This window comes from Gymnoscopelus braueri (genome assembly GCF_963280865.1).
Source record: "Gymnoscopelus braueri genome assembly, chromosome: 12".
Classification (NCBI taxonomy): Eukaryota; Metazoa; Chordata; class Actinopteri; order Myctophiformes; family Myctophidae; genus Gymnoscopelus; species Gymnoscopelus braueri.
The window spans coordinates 35,224,201-35,242,838 of NC_137614.1; the positions used below are offsets into that span (position 1 = coordinate 35,224,201).

At 40.1% G+C, this 18,638-nt stretch overlaps 1 protein-coding gene across 1 annotated transcript; it reads right to left on the reverse strand.

Annotated features, from left to right (window-relative positions):
• Positions 1 to 324: 324 nt before the first annotated feature.
• ssna1 (Sjogren syndrome nuclear autoantigen 1) lies at positions 325 to 4,554 on the reverse strand. Its single transcript, XM_080444318.1, has 3 exons — positions 4,329 to 4,554; positions 2,163 to 2,362; positions 325 to 534 (listed from the first exon to the last, which is right to left on the reverse strand). Exons 1-3 carry the CDS (start codon positions 4,378 to 4,380, stop codon positions 442 to 444), a joined length of 345 nt encoding a protein of 114 aa, XP_080300444.1. The 5' UTR covers positions 4,381 to 4,554; the 3' UTR covers positions 325 to 441.
• Between the last annotated feature and the right edge of the window lie 14,084 nt (positions 4,555 to 18,638).

Consider the following 18,638-nt stretch of genomic DNA (forward strand, 5'->3'; position numbering starts at 1 on the left):
TAGAAGGGAGTGTAGAATATAGTTTTGAGTTTGGACAAAATAATAACCATGTTTCCTGTTTGTTTTTTTGAACCGAATGGGTTCCCAGATTGTACTGCACCTTGTCCAGAGCCAGTTGACACCCACAGATCCAGGAGTCCTCTAGTCTAAAATCATGTTGTGGAAGTGTGGACAAATTTGCCTTTTGGCTATTGGCTAAACTACTATACTGTAGAGTCTACAGTAGTCAGGCAGAATTATTGTATGTCCAAAACGTTACTTTTCAGGGGGAAAAAAAGAGTAAGTAAATGTAAATGACGACAATCTATGAAATGTTAATTAGAATAATTTATTTAATCAAAAACAAGTACTTGTGATAGTAAAATAAAACATAGAAAATAGTCCATATAATTGCGAATGGAGGGAATGCTGCAGTGGTCGGGGACAAGTAATCTTTCGCCATTAGTGATGTTTGGCTCTGGGTTCCGTTGCTTTACTGAGGTTTCCCGCCTCCTCCTTCAGTACGCTCAGAAGGGTTTGAGAACTCTCCAGAATCTAAGAGAGAGAGAGCATAGAAAAGACCATGTAAGCTCATGAGTCCACTGTGCTAAATGTTTTTTTTTCATTTCAAGGACCCCAGTTTGGTATGCATTAAGGCCACAGACCCCCATAACTCTGAGAGTGCATAAAAATGGAACCAAATGGAGCCACAAGAGTCCATTTGGTTCCTACATATCAATCATTTAGCTGAGGACCCCCCTGGAATCCCCTCAAAGATCCCTGGGGGTCCCCAGACCCCACTTTGAGAACAAGTGTTTTAAATGTATATGATCTGTAATGTCCTGTTGCTCTATATGCCATATAGATAGAAACCCCCTTTGGTACATCGTTTGTGAATTAGCAAGTTCTCTCTAAAGCTCTGTTAGGAGCGGTGCTATTCCCATGGACTGAAAATTCCACTACAGTGCGATGTAGTAAAAAATAAAGTAAACGATTTCACTGCTCATCAAAACAAATTATTTTATTTACTCACATGCGCCCTCTACAGATCTGGTCAATGGTAATTTATATTGACCAGATCTGTAGAGGGCGCAGGTGAGTAATTAAAATAAATTTCCGTATGGCGGTAGTGGAATTTTCAGTCCATGGGAGGAGAACCGCTCCTAACAGAGCGTTAGAGAGAACTCGCTAACGCTCTGATGGACTGAAGCTAGGTTGTCACTAAGCATCAAATATGCGTTAATCATTTAAATGTTAGGTTGTCACAGAGCGTGACGTCACATGCCAAAGCAAATTCTTTGGATGAACCTTGTACTCTGCAATAAAGTGTTTATGATGAGACAGGAATGACAAATACACACCTCACCCATCTCTGGAATAATACATAGCACTATTCAAAATGGTTACTTTTGAATAAATACTGATTGACAGACAAATAAATTAAATCATTGTATTTATGCTGTTAGCATGAATAAGAGCACTAACCATATAGCAACAAGTAAAACACACTGACACATCCAAGTGATTTTACAGCATAGTAGAAGTGTTCCCACTTCAACCTTATTATGTGGTACTATCACATAAGGGCCCAGGCATTTGACCCTGCACTGTTGTCTTTAATAAGTGAAGCTGAGGGGGGTTGTTTGTCTAATAGTAGAGGTGCACAGGGAGGTGAATATCAATGTGGGATGAGCCTGTGTGTTGTGGAACACAATGGTTACCCTCTTCAGACTCAACCTCATCCCCTAGCGAGTAGCGACTGACCAAGATAATGTTTACTCGTTTATTGTGATGTTTTGTTTCTTCTTAGGTTTGTTTTTCTTGACCACAAAGGTAAGAAGGTAATTTAGATGGCATGTTATTTTGAAGATGCCAGGTACATAATTTACCTGGTAAACTGGGTTACTTAATAAAATGGTGATGAAGTGCTCAGATGGTGCAGGGGTAAAATTCATGTCCACCACCCAAGAGACTGTGGTTTCAAATCCACTGTGGTGCTTCCGGCTTGCCCGGGTGTCCACTGTCCAAAATAGCCGATCTACAACCGACATTTTCACAATTTCTTTCTTGCGATTAATTAATAATTGTTCATTAACCGTAATCAAGGCAAAGGTTTTAAATAATATATTGAGTGGGAAGTCATATCACCCAGCTTTAGCATCCATTACAACAGAGCTACACACCTTCATGTAGGCAGCCTCCGTCTCTGCAATGGTGCGATCGAATTCGGTACGGGCGGTCAGTCGGCGGGCCAGGCTCTCATTGACTCTGGACAGTTTCTCCGTGAGGACGCGGATATCATGTTGTAAACGGGTCTTCTCCTCTTCCTCCTGTTGGATCTGACGGTTCAGATCTTCCCGCTTTGAGCACAGCTCTTCAATACCTGAGGGAGGGAAGGAACGTAATAGAATTGCTCTCAAACACGTCGATATTATTCGATACATTGAGAACTGATGGATTCAGTTCACTGTCACGTGAAAACTAGCTGGGGGTGTAGAGTACAATCGTTGATCTTTAATCAGAGACAATCAGGTTCAATTCCTTGCTCCTCCTGGCATTAAGTCCAAGTGTCCTTAAGACACTGAACCATATTCTACCATTGTCTGATTTACACTGCCCACAGCATTGCATGCCAGGGTATTGTAATCGCTCACTGTCTCTGTATGGGTGTGTGAACAACAGTATTTCTCCCATTTGAGCCATTATGCCAATTCCCCCCACACGTATAGTCCCCGTCACCGCTAACCCTTACAGTCGATCACGTGGGAGGGTGTAGATGAGCATGTGTCCTCCAATACACATGACGTTTTTAGTTGCCAACTGATTTTTTTTTTTTCACCTGACCCCAAGTCTCCATGAGTCTCCCTCTGTTCCAAGGATTTTGCCTTGGATGGGGCACGGTTTTGAGGTTAGGTTTAGGCATTTAGTTTCTGTGAGGTTAAGGTTAGGGTTAAGGTTAGGGACAGGTATATTGTGGGGGCGGCACCCAAGCGAAAGCCTAGGAAAAAAATTAGACCCAAGTCTCCTTAGTGGTGGGCAGGAACTTTTCTCCTGCGCCACCCGGGCAACTTAAAAAAAAAAGAACGAAAACTTAACCCTGAAGCCGATTCTACAAAATGTCTTCTAAATCCCAACAGTATTCTGAAAAAACGTATGTTTCTATATCAGTGGTGCTCAAACTTTTTCATGTCAAGGACCCCCAAAATGTAATGTATTCGGCCGCGGACCCCCATCTGAAAATATGTTGTTCCAGGGACCCCCCGGAAGTAAAGATTCGACTTAAAAATGTTCGCTTTAAAAAAATATGTATTCAAAGATTTGCACACATTTTCACGATTTTTCAAGAATAGCAGATCTACAAGCTCATAGCGCGGCACTCGGTGCCGCGCTATGAGCTTGTATATCTGCTATTTTTGAATAGCCAAAGTGTAAAATAATGCTTTTTAGCTCAAATGAAAAAGTGACACAGATGCGTTCCAGGTCTTAATGGGTTAATAGGGAATGATCAGTGCCTTTTCAACCTTTTGGGTTGAAAAGGCCAAAGGTCACAGTCAAGCTCAAGAAGAGAAGACATAATCATATCTCAGGAATGGAGAGATATAGATAATATATTGCAATTGACAATTTGGGCATTTAGAAGACGCTCTTATCCAGAGCGATTTACAAGTGCCATCTGTGATCTGTGTGATCTGTGCCCTCTGTGATGTCACTTGAACCAGGGAGAGACGGCCGCGTTCTTGGCTGATACCGACAGTAAGCCTCTCCGACCTAATTACTTCCTGTACAACTTACTTATGATGTCACACTGTGCCATCAAATTATATTGTGAAACACAACTTCTGTCTGCACACAGAACAACTCAAATGGATGTTCATGAAACTCAGGAACAGATAGGAATGGAACAACAAGACATGTTTATATGGGCAGTCGATTTACAGCTGTTTTTATAATGTACTGGACAATAGTGTCAGCTAAATTCCTGTGGTGTGGATGTAGCCTAGATGTAACTCTGTGTATTGTTAAGGTGCCCTCCCTCAGTACTGCAGTGATGGGAGTGTGTGAATGTGTGTGTGTGTGTGTGTGCGTGCGTGCAACTCAATCAAACATAAAACATGGGCACACAAATTGACAGGTGTGCGATATGCGCTCAAGTGATATGGGCTCAGTGAAGGAAGTTTGTACCACACACACACACACACACACACACACACACACACACACACACACACACACACACACACACACACACACACACACACACACACACACACACACACACACACACACACACACACACACACACACACACACACACACACACACACACACACACACGCGATGTGACTTACATTTGACCAGCTCGTTGTTGTAGCTCTGAAGCGCTGCTCCTTGTTGGCTCATTCTGTTCTGCAAAGTTTCTCTCAGACACTTGTAATAGATGACTTTGTATTGCCCGTCAAGATAACCTGTGAGGCTATCTGTCTAAGTGTAAAAGATTACTCTAGGAACATGAGAGAATACATTAAATGACTTTCCACTGCTGGGGAGGTGTTTCAAATCCCTTCCTCTCATGAGTTCCCATGGAGCCGAATGAAACGTCTGACGTAGTTTTCAAGCGACTTACAAACATTCGTCAACGGCATGCGACAAAGAAATGAGTGGTATACTATGGTGGTGTATAGTGTCGCCCTCTAGTGCATGTGGTTCTCAAACTTTTTCATGTCAAGGACCCCCAAATTGACACTTATCAGCCCGCGGACCCCCATTTGAAAATATAAGCCAGGGACCCCCCATAAGAGAAGATTTTTACGGCTCTAGCTGTAAAAAATAATAATTTCAAGGACCCCCAGTTTGACATGCATTAGGCTACGGACCCCCATTTAATGGCATTTCTATCTCTGGGACCCCAATTCATATTGTAAAATCAATGATAATTTAACTCTGAGAGTGTACAAATCGGGTCCATTTGGTTCCATTTGTACACTCTCAGAGTTACAGACCCATAAGGGTCCATTTGGTTCCTGTCCATCATTTAGCTGGGGACCCCCTGGAACTCCCTCAAGTACCCCTGGGGGTCCCCGGACCCCACTTTGAGAACCAATGCTCTAGTCTAGTGGTTGTATTCAAACAAACCCCAACGCCTTGGAAAATGAAGCCACTGTGTGCTCAATCTGGGGAAAGATTTATTATAGTTATAAATAGACTCTATGCACAGCAGCCATATTGTGAGGACATTCACAGGTGTTACCAATGATACTAATGAAGGCTCTGTTTCATTCTGGTCAAACAGTTAGGGTGCTGATCTTGTGCATGTTGGCTCACTGGAAACACTGCTACACCAGTGGGTCTAAAATTGGGGTCCAGGGACCCTCATGGTTCTTTAACTCATGGCTGCTGTAACTAACAAAATAACGGAAACTAAAAAAATATATATATAATTTAGATAACTGAAATAAAAAATAAAAACGAGTGTAGATTTCAAAGTAGCCTATGCCCATGCACATTGTTATTATGATGATGATCAGGATGATGATTATGAATACTGTTGTTGGTTTTAACAGGTAACATAAAAATGCAACTTTGTTTTAATTTATATTTTTTTATTAATAAAACATTTCCAGATATTCAGATGTTAAAAAAAAAAAAATGCTAAAAGGCATACTCGTAATGGATGTATTAAAATCAAATCCAGAATCCTGAAATAAAAAATACATACATTTTCAGAAATACTCCTGCATCAAAGATAAAGAATCAACCTTCAGTGAGGGCTACTTACATCCAAAATGAACACATTGTAACAATAGCAACAACGAAAACACAAACAGAAATATTCAGAGCACACATTTTTTTAAAGTATACAAAAACATGGTAAATCATGTATTAGCTGTCTTGCACTAGAACAAATACAGTACAAAAATAAATTCAGTGTCTGTAACAGCATATGGTCTGAGGTATAAGAATAATGTTAACCTGAAATGGTAATATGTTTTCTGAAGATTATACTTCATTTGAGGAATAGCCAAGCCCTTGACTAAAAGTTTCACTGAGAATATTTTACACTTTACATGTGTGAGGTAACAATATACTGGCTAGACTTTAATTCTGCAGCCATATATTAGCAGTAGCTAGTTACTAATAAGCAGTGATATGTTAGCAGCTTCTTATGAATTCAGTTCCCATTAGCATTGCTTTTTGCTTCAACTTTGTGTTTGCATATGAAACGGATAGAGGACGTGATTTGACAAACACAGGTGAAAGCGATAAGTTCTCTACTGAAGTAGAAAGTTCACAGAATCCTCTCCGTTTCGGTTGCCTTCAGGGGCATCTTCATATGAGTTTCTTCCTCTCATTTATAAAGCTGAGGAATGAAGAAAAAGACATTAAATCAAATCAAACATTATGTGTGAAGTACATTTTAAACAACCATGTACAAGTTGTACAAGTTAAAAATCTAAAATCAACACAGCAGAAAATATGCCAAAAGCACAACAGAAACATTGCACAGATAAAAGGCAAAAACAGGTTAGAGCATCGGCAGGGTCAACTAAGATTAAAGCCAGGGAGAAAAGGTGGGTCTTAAGCGAGGATTTGGGCCGTAATATAGAGGTGTAGGCTATTCCAAAGCATGGGGCCAGCCAGTTCACCCCTGTTTTTTGCCTAGATCTCGGAACCATCAGTAGTAAAGGCTATAGATACAAAAAATATATTATGAAAATGAATAATGAAAAGAGAACTATCCACAGAGATTTTAAAAATGTGTGTAATAAAACTATTAATTTCCGGGCACTCGCTGGCCTAGCAGTCTAGGCGCATAACACATACGCTGGTAACCCAGCTTGACAGCGTGTTGCGAGTTCGACTCCCGATCCCGACGATCTTTGCTGTGTGTCACCCCCCCATCTCTCTCCCCATTTCCTGTCAGCCTACTGTCCTGTCAAATAAAGGTACGTTTTACCCTAAATGTATTCTTGTAAAGCAGCCATCACGTTACCATGTTGCAGACTACATGATTGCTGCCTTATAAAATTAACGCGCTAGCTAACCTTATGCATCAAAGGTGCTGTAAACTACTAGTTGAATGTTGTCTAGTGCGCCTTTAATAAACAAATTCCTTTAAAAAAATGTACAAGCTGTTTTGTTGTCAAGGATCAATGAGGTTTACCTGTTCTAGATCGAATGCATGTATTTTTGCATTGGTCTTCCATCTCAAAGCGGTTGTCATTTCCACCGCAGCCTCCATACCAGAACTGTGCACATGCATTCGCGTGTTTGTCATAGTACCAGCGGACAGTGTAAACACGACAGCTACCTTGTTCCAAAGTCAGGTTACAGCGGGGATCAGGAACTGATGGAGAAATAGTGTAAGATACAGTACATGATTAACTGTTCATGTATTATTATTATTATTAGTAGTAGTAGTAGTAGTAGTAGTAGTAGTAGTAGTAGTAGGAGTAGGAGTAGTAATATTATATTATTATTATTATTACTATTATCCTTTGGTTTTAGCTGAGAATATACCTGTTGGTTCAAAGTATTAACTACTTAACCAAAATAGGGACGCCATTCATGGATTTGAATCAAGCTAGGGTTTATCGAGATCATTAATCAACATTTCTTGACAGTTAATTAATCATTAACAGATAACGACATGAACTATTTACAATGGACGAATGTCTGCTGTGACCCATGAACAGCAGTGTAAACGAGAGGATTCACACATCCTAGGCAGGCTATGCATAGGCTCCACTGCAGCGCTATTCGCTAAATATAATGGAATGGGCCTGAAAAATATGCAAACTAAACTAAATCAAGCTGCTGCTCACCTTCAGCAGTGGTGGAAAAAGTACTCAAATACTTTATTTAAGTAAAAATATCAATTCTGCAAAGTAGAAGTACTCAAAATGTACTCGAGTAAAAGTACAAAAGTATTGGTAACAAAATGTACTTAAAGTACCAAAAGTAAAAGTACTAAAATGTTTGAAAATAGCAGATCTACAAGCTCACAACGTGTCACTGTGAGCTTGTAGATCGGCTATTTTCAAATAGCCTATGTATAAAATAGGACTAAAGTGGTTAATGTATATTTTATATGTAATAATTTATATCTGCAAATTAACTAGAACTAAAGTTTTCAAATAATTGTAGTGGAGTAAAAGTACAATATTTGCCTCTGAGATGTAGTGGAGTAGAAGTAAAAGTATAGACAATTGGAGATACTCCAGTAAAGTAAAAGTACCTCAAAATTGTACTTAAGTACAGTACTTGAGTAAATGTACTTAGTTACTTTACACCACTGACCTTCAGGCAGGACGGTTGTCACCACAGTGTTGCCTCCACGCACACGAGTCCACGAGTCCAAATCCCCACCTATATTGTCTTTCTCGTCCTATAGTTTAAAATGATAGCATAAAATGAGCAATGATCAGTTGAGAAGGGTTATGTGCAGTTGAAATAATAAGAGGTGAATTATCGTATAACCAAGCAGAAAATGAAATGAAGCGTCGATCAGGACCTAGCATTGACTTGGTTATTGTGTGGTTGAAATAGGCCTCTCCCTCTCTCACTCCCCCTCCCTCCATCTCTCCCTCACTTTCTCTCTCTCTCTCTATCTCCCTCCCTCTCTCTCTCTCTCTCTCTCTCTCTCTCTCTCTCGCTGATCGAGCTCCAGTCTGACGTCACACATAACAGAAACCTAACAAAGCAAGCCAAATTGCACAGATGTCGAGCATGTCCATATTTGGAGATAACCCGGGCACAGAGACAAACTAATACTGCCCACCCACCACAACTTGAATATTATATATAGAAGATGAACGCTTGTAGGATTATTAAGGAGTATTAAGTTGGACCTGGGCTGGCGGGGGATCAGCACTGATGGGCCGTAAGTAGGTATCTCCACGGATGTGGCTCTGGCCATCGGTACGTGTAGGGGTTGGTACTGGGTAAGCAACATCCTTGTTGACATATTGATTGGTTTTATAGCCATTATTGCCATGGCCGTTATTCCCAAAGTTGTTATGTCCATTGTTCTCCTTTCCATATCCATTGTTACGATACCCATTGTTGCCATTTCCATAGGCGTCGATGATACGATTGACAAGGAAACCGTTTTCATCTTCACAGAATTGACTGAGGAGTGTACTCTCCAGGGCTGAAAAGCAGATAAAAAAAATTTTTTTAGATCACTTAATGCCAGGCCATTCATAAAAGTAAGACATGTTGATCGTAACAAAGCTACGTAATATCTGACTGCTGTGTTGTTTCATTAACACACATACATTGATCATAAAACATAATCACCAATGAAACTATTGTCCTCAAAGTCATCAATAGTGTACAGATGTTCTTTCTTTGGTTCGGAGGCAATGAGTTTGAGCTCTTCCAAGAATTCCAAGAATTCCTTCTGTAAGGGATCGGGGAATTCGAGGGAATTGACAATCCCCACGACGTACATTTCAATGTAATTGGGCGCATCCTGCGCCTCCCTCACGGCAGTGCGAAGATCAACATGCTCTCGCTTATCAGTCTGTCCATCTGTGATGACAATGGCTACTTTCTTGACTTGATTCCGGGCGCGGGCGAAAGCTTCCCGAGTGGCCTTTTTGATGGCCGTGCCAGTGTAGGTGCCATGGCCCAAATAGGGCATTTTCCTGATTTCGCGTTTGATATCTTCTTTGGTTGTGTAGCTATCTAACTTGAACTTCAGCTGAACCTCCTGGCTGTAGAGAACCAATCCGATCCTGGTGGCGTCGTGCCCGATCGTCATGCGCCCCACCAAATTTGTGACAAAGTCCTTGATTTTTTCAAAGTTCTTCTCCCCAACGCTCTCTGAGCTGTCGATGACGAACACAAGCTCCATCGGCCTCTGCTTGCATTTGATGCCACATCCTGAAAACATAAGAAAGCATGTTTTTTTCCCCTCTTTTCTTTGTTTTGTAAATATTAGAGCCTGACCGATAGCAGATTTGTGGGTCCAATCCCGATTTTGGAGAGTCCTAGACCACCAATGACCATGTTTTGACTGATATTTTGTCAAAATAAAAATGCTCTAATCAATTTGAAAAACTTGATTCAAGTTTCTATTTAAAGGTAGGGTAAGTGATATTTTTTGGTTAAAACAAAAAGTATTTTGTTAAAAGGTTAAAATACTATATTCTGATAGTAATCATTGCTATAGAGTGTTTTTTCAGTAACAGATGTCTCCCAGAAAATACATTTTTCGGTAGGTGTCAAAATCTCAGCCAATCAGGAGAAAGTACCCATTTTTAAGCTTAATTTGTATAGTGTTCCAGTTCCAATTTTGTCTGCTCATTTCTTAGTGTCATCACTTCCAATTTCACTTGTTTAATCTGTATCCTGATTGAGTTCTCTGTCCTGGTTGGATAAAATTGGAAATGAAACTGAAACTGAAACGAAAATGCATTTTCTGTTTAATAAAGAGGTGGAGAGACAAGGAGACTCCTAATACTGAACAAACACTCTATAGCAATGAGTACTATCAGAATATAGAGCTATTTAACACTTATTTAAAAAAAGCAAATCACTTACCCTACCTTTAACTTATAAGCAATTAAATAAAAACAAACAAACTACTTTTTGATAGATAAAAAATAAACACATGAAAAATGTCACATATAATGCCCAAAATATTGACGCTAGGTGTTTCAAAATCGAGCCTACTGATGGCATCAAAAAAGTCAAATAAGGTCCGACATATCAGTCTGGTTCTAGTAAATAAACCGCTGGACGCATCTTTTTATTCTTTTCTTTTTTCGTTATTGCAGCCAGGTTGAGATCTTACCACAGATTTTTCTGATCAGCGCGATGATGTCTTCTGTCTAGAAAACATGAGCAAAGTATGGGTTTTACACCACTGCAATAATACTAGTCTCGTGAGCCAGACTGTTGCCTCCCACAATTTCCAAATGCTCCATTCGGAGATTGTTGAGTAGTTGTCTGGCTACGCGAGACTACTGCAATACCTACAGTACAATGAGGTGTGTGGTCAGACATTAAAGGAGTTGAACTTACTGTGAGGCCTGGCTCTCCTTTGGGTCCTGGTATGCACTGGGATTGGAAAAGAAAACATCACAACACATGTTGAAAAAAGAGAGGAAGGAGCGCATCTGTTTGGCTAGAGTAAAAATCTCCAACAAGGTGCTCTTTGGTACGCCTTTAATCGTTTGGCTAATGCATAGCCAGAATTAAAAAATGCACCTACGCGTTGCACCTACACCTTCATCAAGGTGACCCTGATGATAACCTTTCCACAAGAGTGCCTTGGTCTCATCCCTTTTTTTTGCATCACAACACATGGTTTTGGCTCAACATATTGCTTTTACTAAACATTCACAATCCTAATCACTGATATCAAAAATGAATCCATCCAAGAATGTGGTGGCCATGCTCAATGCAAACATGCGTAACTAAATAATACATCAAATAAGTAATCAAAAGAAAATTAACATTTGACAAATTAACTGATCACTCAATGCTTAGTTACATTCTATAATAAGTTTGAAGTGAGGTCCACACGCTGACAATGCAACACGATGCATTGTGAGTAGATCTGGTTGTAGATCGTGTAGATCATAATATGTCATCATTTCAGCAACATGGGGCTTGTTTTATTGTACAAACATAAACCTGGCTGACTACAGAACCAAACCATATGCTTCTAACCCGTAAGGACATGTAAATAAAATGAGGAGCAGGTATAATCTACGTACAGGTCCACCAGGAAGTCCATGATCGCCCAGGTCTCCCTTTACTCCCCTGGTGCCCCTCTCGCCCTGTAAGCCACGGGGTCCCTGTAATGAGAGGAGTGGTCGTCTACAGTCACACACAACGTAACAAGGTGGCAGTGTTAATTTCGTCGACTAAAACTATTATGAAAAATGTTTGTCGACTACCTTTTTTGACTGACGAAAATGAAAAAAAAAAAAAAAAACTAAGCTATGATGACTACAACTAAGACTAAATATATTGACAATTCAGTCAACAAATAAAAACTAGACTAACATGTCAGTAAGGGACTAGGTGGAGAAGAGATCCAGTAGAACTAAGACATTAGTCATTTTATGTTTGGTTGCGCTCGGGTGTTGTGCTCTGAAAATAGCAGATCTACAAGCTCACAACGTGTCGCGCTGCGACGCGTTGTGAGCTTGTAGATCTGCTATTTTCAGCATGCAACCAAGTGTAAAATCAGCCATTACGACGCCATCAAGGCACCGCCAAAATACATTTTAGTCGACTAAATCATCTGTACATTTAGTCGACTATAATCTTATGATATTTAGTTGCCTAAAACTAGACTAAAACATTTCAGATGACTAAAATATGACTAAAACTAAATGGAATTTTATTCAAAAGACTATGACTGAAACTAAATCAAAATTAGCTGTCAAAATCAACAGTGCAAGGTGGCAGTGAAAACTAGACCAAAGATATATTTAGCTCCCTCACCTTAGCACCTGGAAGTCCCTCTCCTGGGATCCCTCTGGATCCAGTCACACCCGGAGGCCCTGGCACACCCTGAAATTACAATTCAGGTTGGCTTTTTATGCACCCCAGCAGCAGGTCATTACCAACATCATGCTTCCGATAATATCACTCACCCAAAAGCAGTGGTGGAAGAAGTACAATACCACAATATAAAGCTACTTTTGAACAGCCAAAGTATAAAGTATAACAATTGTTTAATAGAGCACCGAAGTCTGACGTAATTTACACATCCTAGGTTTGTCTACCTGGTTCGCGGTTTTCCACTCCCATTCTTAAGTCCCATAGACGTATTTAATATCGCGCCAAATAAGAACTGTGTTCCAAAAATAAACAAATGACCCCGGCGGTTTTACTCTTATGGATATGAAGCATCAACTGACGGTGAGAAAACGATAACGTTACTTCCGCCGAATTAGTTAAATTTTCGCCAGAAACAGACCGTATCAAACATAAGTGACTGACTATCATAAACGATACAGAACCTCCTCCCTGACAATATCGCCGAGACAGTTTGTTTATTTTTGGACCACAATTCTTATATGAGACGATTCTATGATGACCCAATGTTATTCTCCATAGCGAAATTACTTTACGAACCTGGGGATGAACGAGTGACGTCAGGACTTCTGTACTCTATGTATGTTTTGTAATAATAATCGAAATCTGCAAAGCAACTAGTAACTAAGGCATGGCACATAATTGTAGTGGAGTAAAAAAGCACAACATTTGCCTCTGAGGTGTAATGGAGTAGAAGTATAAAGTATACTTCATACGCCAGCTTAATGAACCTGCACCAACGACGTACCCGTATTTTCCGCACTATAAGGTGCATCTGAGTATAAGGCGCACCTTCAATAAATGTATTATTTTCATATATAGGGCGCACCGCATCATAAGGCGCATCCGCACTATAAGGCGCAATGACGGTGCGGCTTATAGTGCGGAAACCAAGGGAACCAATATTGATACATATATAAGGCGCATCGGATTATAAGGCGCATCCGCACTATAAGGCGCACTGACGGTGCGCCTTATAGTGCGGAAAATACCGTACTTACATTTGGACCTTGGTGACCTTCGCCTGGAAGTCCTGTTGTACCCATGGGTCCTGGTCTTCCAACGTTGCCCTTAAAGCAAATTAAATAACAGTCATCATCTGTCACGCTGCTTTTCCAGGATCCAAGTTCCCACTCACTAGTATGTTCAACTTTGGCAGATGGTGTACAGTAGACCAGTGGTTCTCAACCAGTGGTCCGGGGACCACCAGTGGTCCTGGGGGGGGGGGGGGGGGGGGGGGTACCAGGGGGTCCCAGGGGGTCCCCAGCGAAATTAGTTAACATAGCGTCACAATCATTTTAACCACTTAGCTTTGGCTATTAAAAAATAGCAGATATACAAGCTCATAGCACGGCACCGAGTGCCGCGCTATGAACTCGTAGATCTGCTATTTTTGAAAAATCTTGAAAATGTGTGCAGATCTTTGAATATCCATCTATTTTTTAAAGCGAAACATTTGAACTAAAATCTTTGCTTCTGGGGGTCCCTGGCACAAAACATTTTCAGATGGGGGTCCGCGGCCAAATGTATAACAATGTAGGGGTCCTTTGCATGAAAAAGGTTGAAAACCACTGCTGGTAGGTAAAACCACATGCGCCCGCAATGGCTGCACTCCATACTGCAGGCGAAATAAAACAAGACGGGGTCAATAATAACGCCGTGGTTCCTGGAATTCATGTGGCTAGTCTATCGTGTTAGTCATCTATGAGTATGATTCCATATTTGGGCAAGGTTTCAGCCCAATGGCTATTTTTCAACCCACATAGCCATTGGCCGTGTGGGTTGAAAAACATGTCACATGGTACAGCGTTGTTCTTACCGGTGGTCCTTGTTCGCCCTTCCCAACTGGGCCGGGCGAACCTATCGATCCTTTGAAGCCAATTTCTCCCTGGAAGAGATACACTATTACTGTAGTATGCATACTGTACATACACAGTCAAATACATACATAATATTGCATATAATTAGGGCCGTCACGATTACAAATTTAAGTTGACGATTAATTATCACTCAAATAATTTGCGATTAACGATTTAATTGTGTTTCTGTCGTTCTGTCGTTCCAAATTAATGGAATATGATGAATGAAAATTACATTTCTGTTTGGCTTCTTAGCTTTCGTAAACAAAAGTTGCACAGGGCAGATATGACAAATAACACATATTTAATTACTTTATACTTAAAAATAAACATTAATAGTGGAAATAGCCGATCTATAAGCTCAAAACGCGTCGCATCGCGACGCGCTTTGAGCTTATAGATCGGCTATTTCCACTATTTTTGTCATTTTTTAAAAATATGGTTTTTTTTAACATGGAATTGATTATGACGAAATATTGCGATTATATAAAATTATTGCGATTAGACGATTATGTAATAATTGTGACAGGCCTACATATAATGCGATCATGAAAGTACAGTACATACAGTATGTACACACACTAACCTTGGGACCAGGGGCTCCTACAACTTCAATGCCAGGCTCACCTGGGAAGCCTGGCGAGCCAGGAAGACCCTAGAAATAGTGCATGAAAAGTCAACTCGCAGTACCATTCATTTGACAAACTTTACTTTTGAGTATAAATGGGTGATTTATTGTGAATTGTTAGTTCTTGGTTTATAATACGAACCACGGGACCAGGGAAACCTTCGCCCCTCAGACCAGGAAATCCTGGTAAACCAGTATGACCAAGATCACCCTGGTAAAAAAAAAATGGGTAAGCACTCAGTACACAGTACAATCTGGAGTGTTAATTGAGCTCCATTTTTACTCTCTCCAAGTTAATCACTCACCATATTTTGGGCATGTCATATAGCCGAAGATCTTTCAAATAGCGAAAGTATAAATTAAGGCTTAAATTGTATGTAGAGTAGACGATAGATAGATATATTTTGTATGACAATGAAAAATAAGGCAAATAATACAACCACAGGGCTTTTAAAGACATGTGTCTAAATAAATTGTGAAACAATCAGTTCAATTTGGGGAAAAAATGCCAGGGAAATATATATAATTTATATACTAGGAAAAAGTGCTCCTCGGAGCACAGGTCAGGTAGGTTATTGTGGGCCAGAAATGTCATCATAGAGGTGAGTGGAATCTGTAGAAGTTGAGGAAGTTATTGCCAATCAGGATGAAATATGAAAAATCTGACAGGTTCGTCTTGATCACATGACTATAGACATAGTGTGTACTGATTTGCCTGATGTTTGGACAAAATGTGTAGGAGTAAAATATTTTCATTTTCAAATATGGGCCTCCTGGTGGTGCTATAACATGCCAATGTGAAAAAATTGGGGCAGAGGATCTGCTCTGGCATCCAGGGAGTGTGTGTGCAGTTTCACGTGGATCGGGCCAACGTTGCCAGAGATTAGACAGACAGACAGACGGACGGACGGACGGACGGACAGGGGGCAAAACATAGGCCTTCGGCCTGACGGAGACAATAACAGAAGTGTTGTAAAAGTGCAACATCTAGTGGCTGAATGTTGTATAGCGCCACTTAAAGTGGTTAAATTAACACAGATTTCGCTGAATCACTGTGTACCAATTATATTGTGTTCCAAAATAGCAAAATGATTCATTGTACAGTCATTGTAAATCATACCTCTGTATAAATTGCAAACTGTTAATAAAGTATTCATTCAATCAATCAATCAATCAATCAATCAATCAATCAATCAAGCAAGCAATCAATCAATCAATCAATCAATCAATCAATCAATGCTGACCTTTGGACCCATGTACCCATCGCCTTTTTCCCCTTTTGCTCCAGGCGGACCAGCAGGGCCGAAGTCACCCTAAATTAGAAGAACAAGATCATAAGGAAGTCACATCACTGAGGCACTGCATCAGACCCCCTCTGACAGTATTTCTGACTGGAGGCTGGTTGTCTACCTGCCAAGACCTGTGTTGACAGACGGTGATAATAGATTTGTGTTTGTTACCTTCGGGCCTGGTATGGCTCGCGGCGGCAGCCCGGGCCTGCCTATCCGGCCTTCGATGCCCTTGTCTCCCTGGAAGACAACATATGGCAAGAAACTTTTACATTTAAATCAGATCACTTGTTTTATCCAAACCAAACATTTTATCTAAACCAAATAGAATAGAATAGAATAGAAATACTTTATTGATCTAGCTATTATTGATCCCAGCGTGGAAATTGGATACATCTACAGCTGATGCAAAGAGAAATCCCCCCTCCCCTACCCCTTGGCTATGAGAGATGCTTAATGTAAACTTCATTGCATGCCGGTGTCTTGCACTAAACATAGCAGATCTACAAACTCACTATGTGTCGCACCGCAACGCATTGTGAGCTTGTAGATTAGCTATTTCCGGTGCATGACACCATCGCAGGCTCTAGACTTCTGGCCTTCAGGCAGGCTCTGCTATGAACTGCCAACATCCCAGAAGAGTTACACAGTAACATGTTCAGTTCAATTTGTACACTGTGTGAAATTAACGCTCATGTGAAATCTCTGTGAAATATTTGACATTATACAGTAACTCTTGTGCAATACTTTCTGTACCACATAATCCATGAACATAAATCTATATTATGAGCTAAGAAGAGGGCATGTGAACAAATAAGAATATTGTTATTATTAGCATGACTTGTAGGGATGACTTTGGGATGCTTAAACATTATCTATCAATTAATTGCTGATAAGAATTTAATGCATTTTATTTACAAATGAAAGGATTAACTTTGTTTTATCCTTTATTTAACCACGTTAAATGACATTGAGATTCACATCTCTTTTCCAAGTGAGCCCTGCTTCATATTTAAAAGATTACACACATTCACAGCTGGAAGCTGCCCAGTATAACCACTTTTATATTGTTGTGCTGGGAGCTAACTGGAGCAGTTTTGGGGTTACTGTCGGTGCCATGCTCATGGGCTGTTTTACTGTTGCCAATCCCATTTCAAGAGGGCTTGTTGCTAGCGCTAATGTTTGTTCTCCTTTAAAATAGCATTACATTTCATATTCTATTCTTTTTCATAATTATAATTTGTTTGGTTTTTCTAAAAATGCCTGTTTCTTTTTTACTTTGAATTTAGAATAGCCAATTATTTTTAACCCCCTTTTCTCCCCAATCTAATTATGCCAATCTATTTTGCCAATTGCTCCTCCCACTGTTTGCCACTGCTGTTGTACGTGTAGTGACAATATAATAACACCCCCCCCCCCCCCCCCCCCCCCGATTGGGTGGGCAGGTACTTTGCCACTGGGACCACCCGAGCGCACAAAATGCCTGTTTCTTAAATGGTAGAATAAATCTTTGATCAACCCATTAAGGCCTGAGGCCAATTTTAAAAAAAAAATCTAAATCCTAACAGTTTAAAAAAAAGAATAGCCAAAGAAATCTAAAATGACACAGATGCGTTCCAGGTATTAATGGGTTAAGGAATATAACATGCATTTCATTATCTGTTTATCATAAGCTATATTTAGCTTTTTGTCATAGATAGACCTTTATTGACCCTATAAGGGAAATTAAGGTTCTCAGGATAATCATTGATTATCAGTTAATTTATGATCATTGATAAGGTTAAAGTAATACAAGGCAGGTCCACAAATAACGATTTTTAGCAGCGTTCGTTTTATTCCTGCATTACCCAGAATTCCATTTGTTTTCACCGGAAGACGGAAGCGTTTCAAAAAGCGTTCTTTTAATTGTTTTATACTATCTGTGGATCGTTTCTCTTCGCCAGTGGAGCTTTAGTTACCGTGAGCTGTGTTTTCTTTTGCTGTGGTTTTTCCATCTTCAAATCCTACAATGTCTTAAAAACAGCGTGAGATTCCTTTTTGTTATTAGCGCGGTAGTTCCTGGCCAAACAGGAAACCGGTGCGGTAGTTCCTGGCCAAACAGGAAACCGGTGCATTTCCGTTTCCGTTTTCCGGCCGGATGACGTCATTTCCGCCAACGTTTCAATAGAAAATATAATAGAAAAGGCTTTCGGGGGTGTAATTCATGGCGTGGGTGTTGTGAAACATTTGCCACTCACAAAAGATATACAATTTAACTTTAGTCTAGTTGAAAAAGTTACCTAGTATTACTTTAACAACTATAATATTAAATTCCATAAAATG

Coding starts and splice junctions, on each gene's coding strand:
- ssna1 (XM_080444318.1), bottom strand. CDS start 4,380: ATGAGCCAACAAGGAGCAGCGCTTCAGAGCTACAACAACGAGCTGGTC. Junction 2,363..4,328: donor CAACAACGAGCTGGTCAAAT/GTAAGTCACATC, acceptor TCCCTCCCTCAG/GTATTGAAGAGCTGTGCTCA. Junction 535..2,162: donor CGGAGGCTGCCTACATGAAG/GTGTGTAGCTCT, acceptor TCTCTCTCTTAG/ATTCTGGAGAGTTCTCAAAC.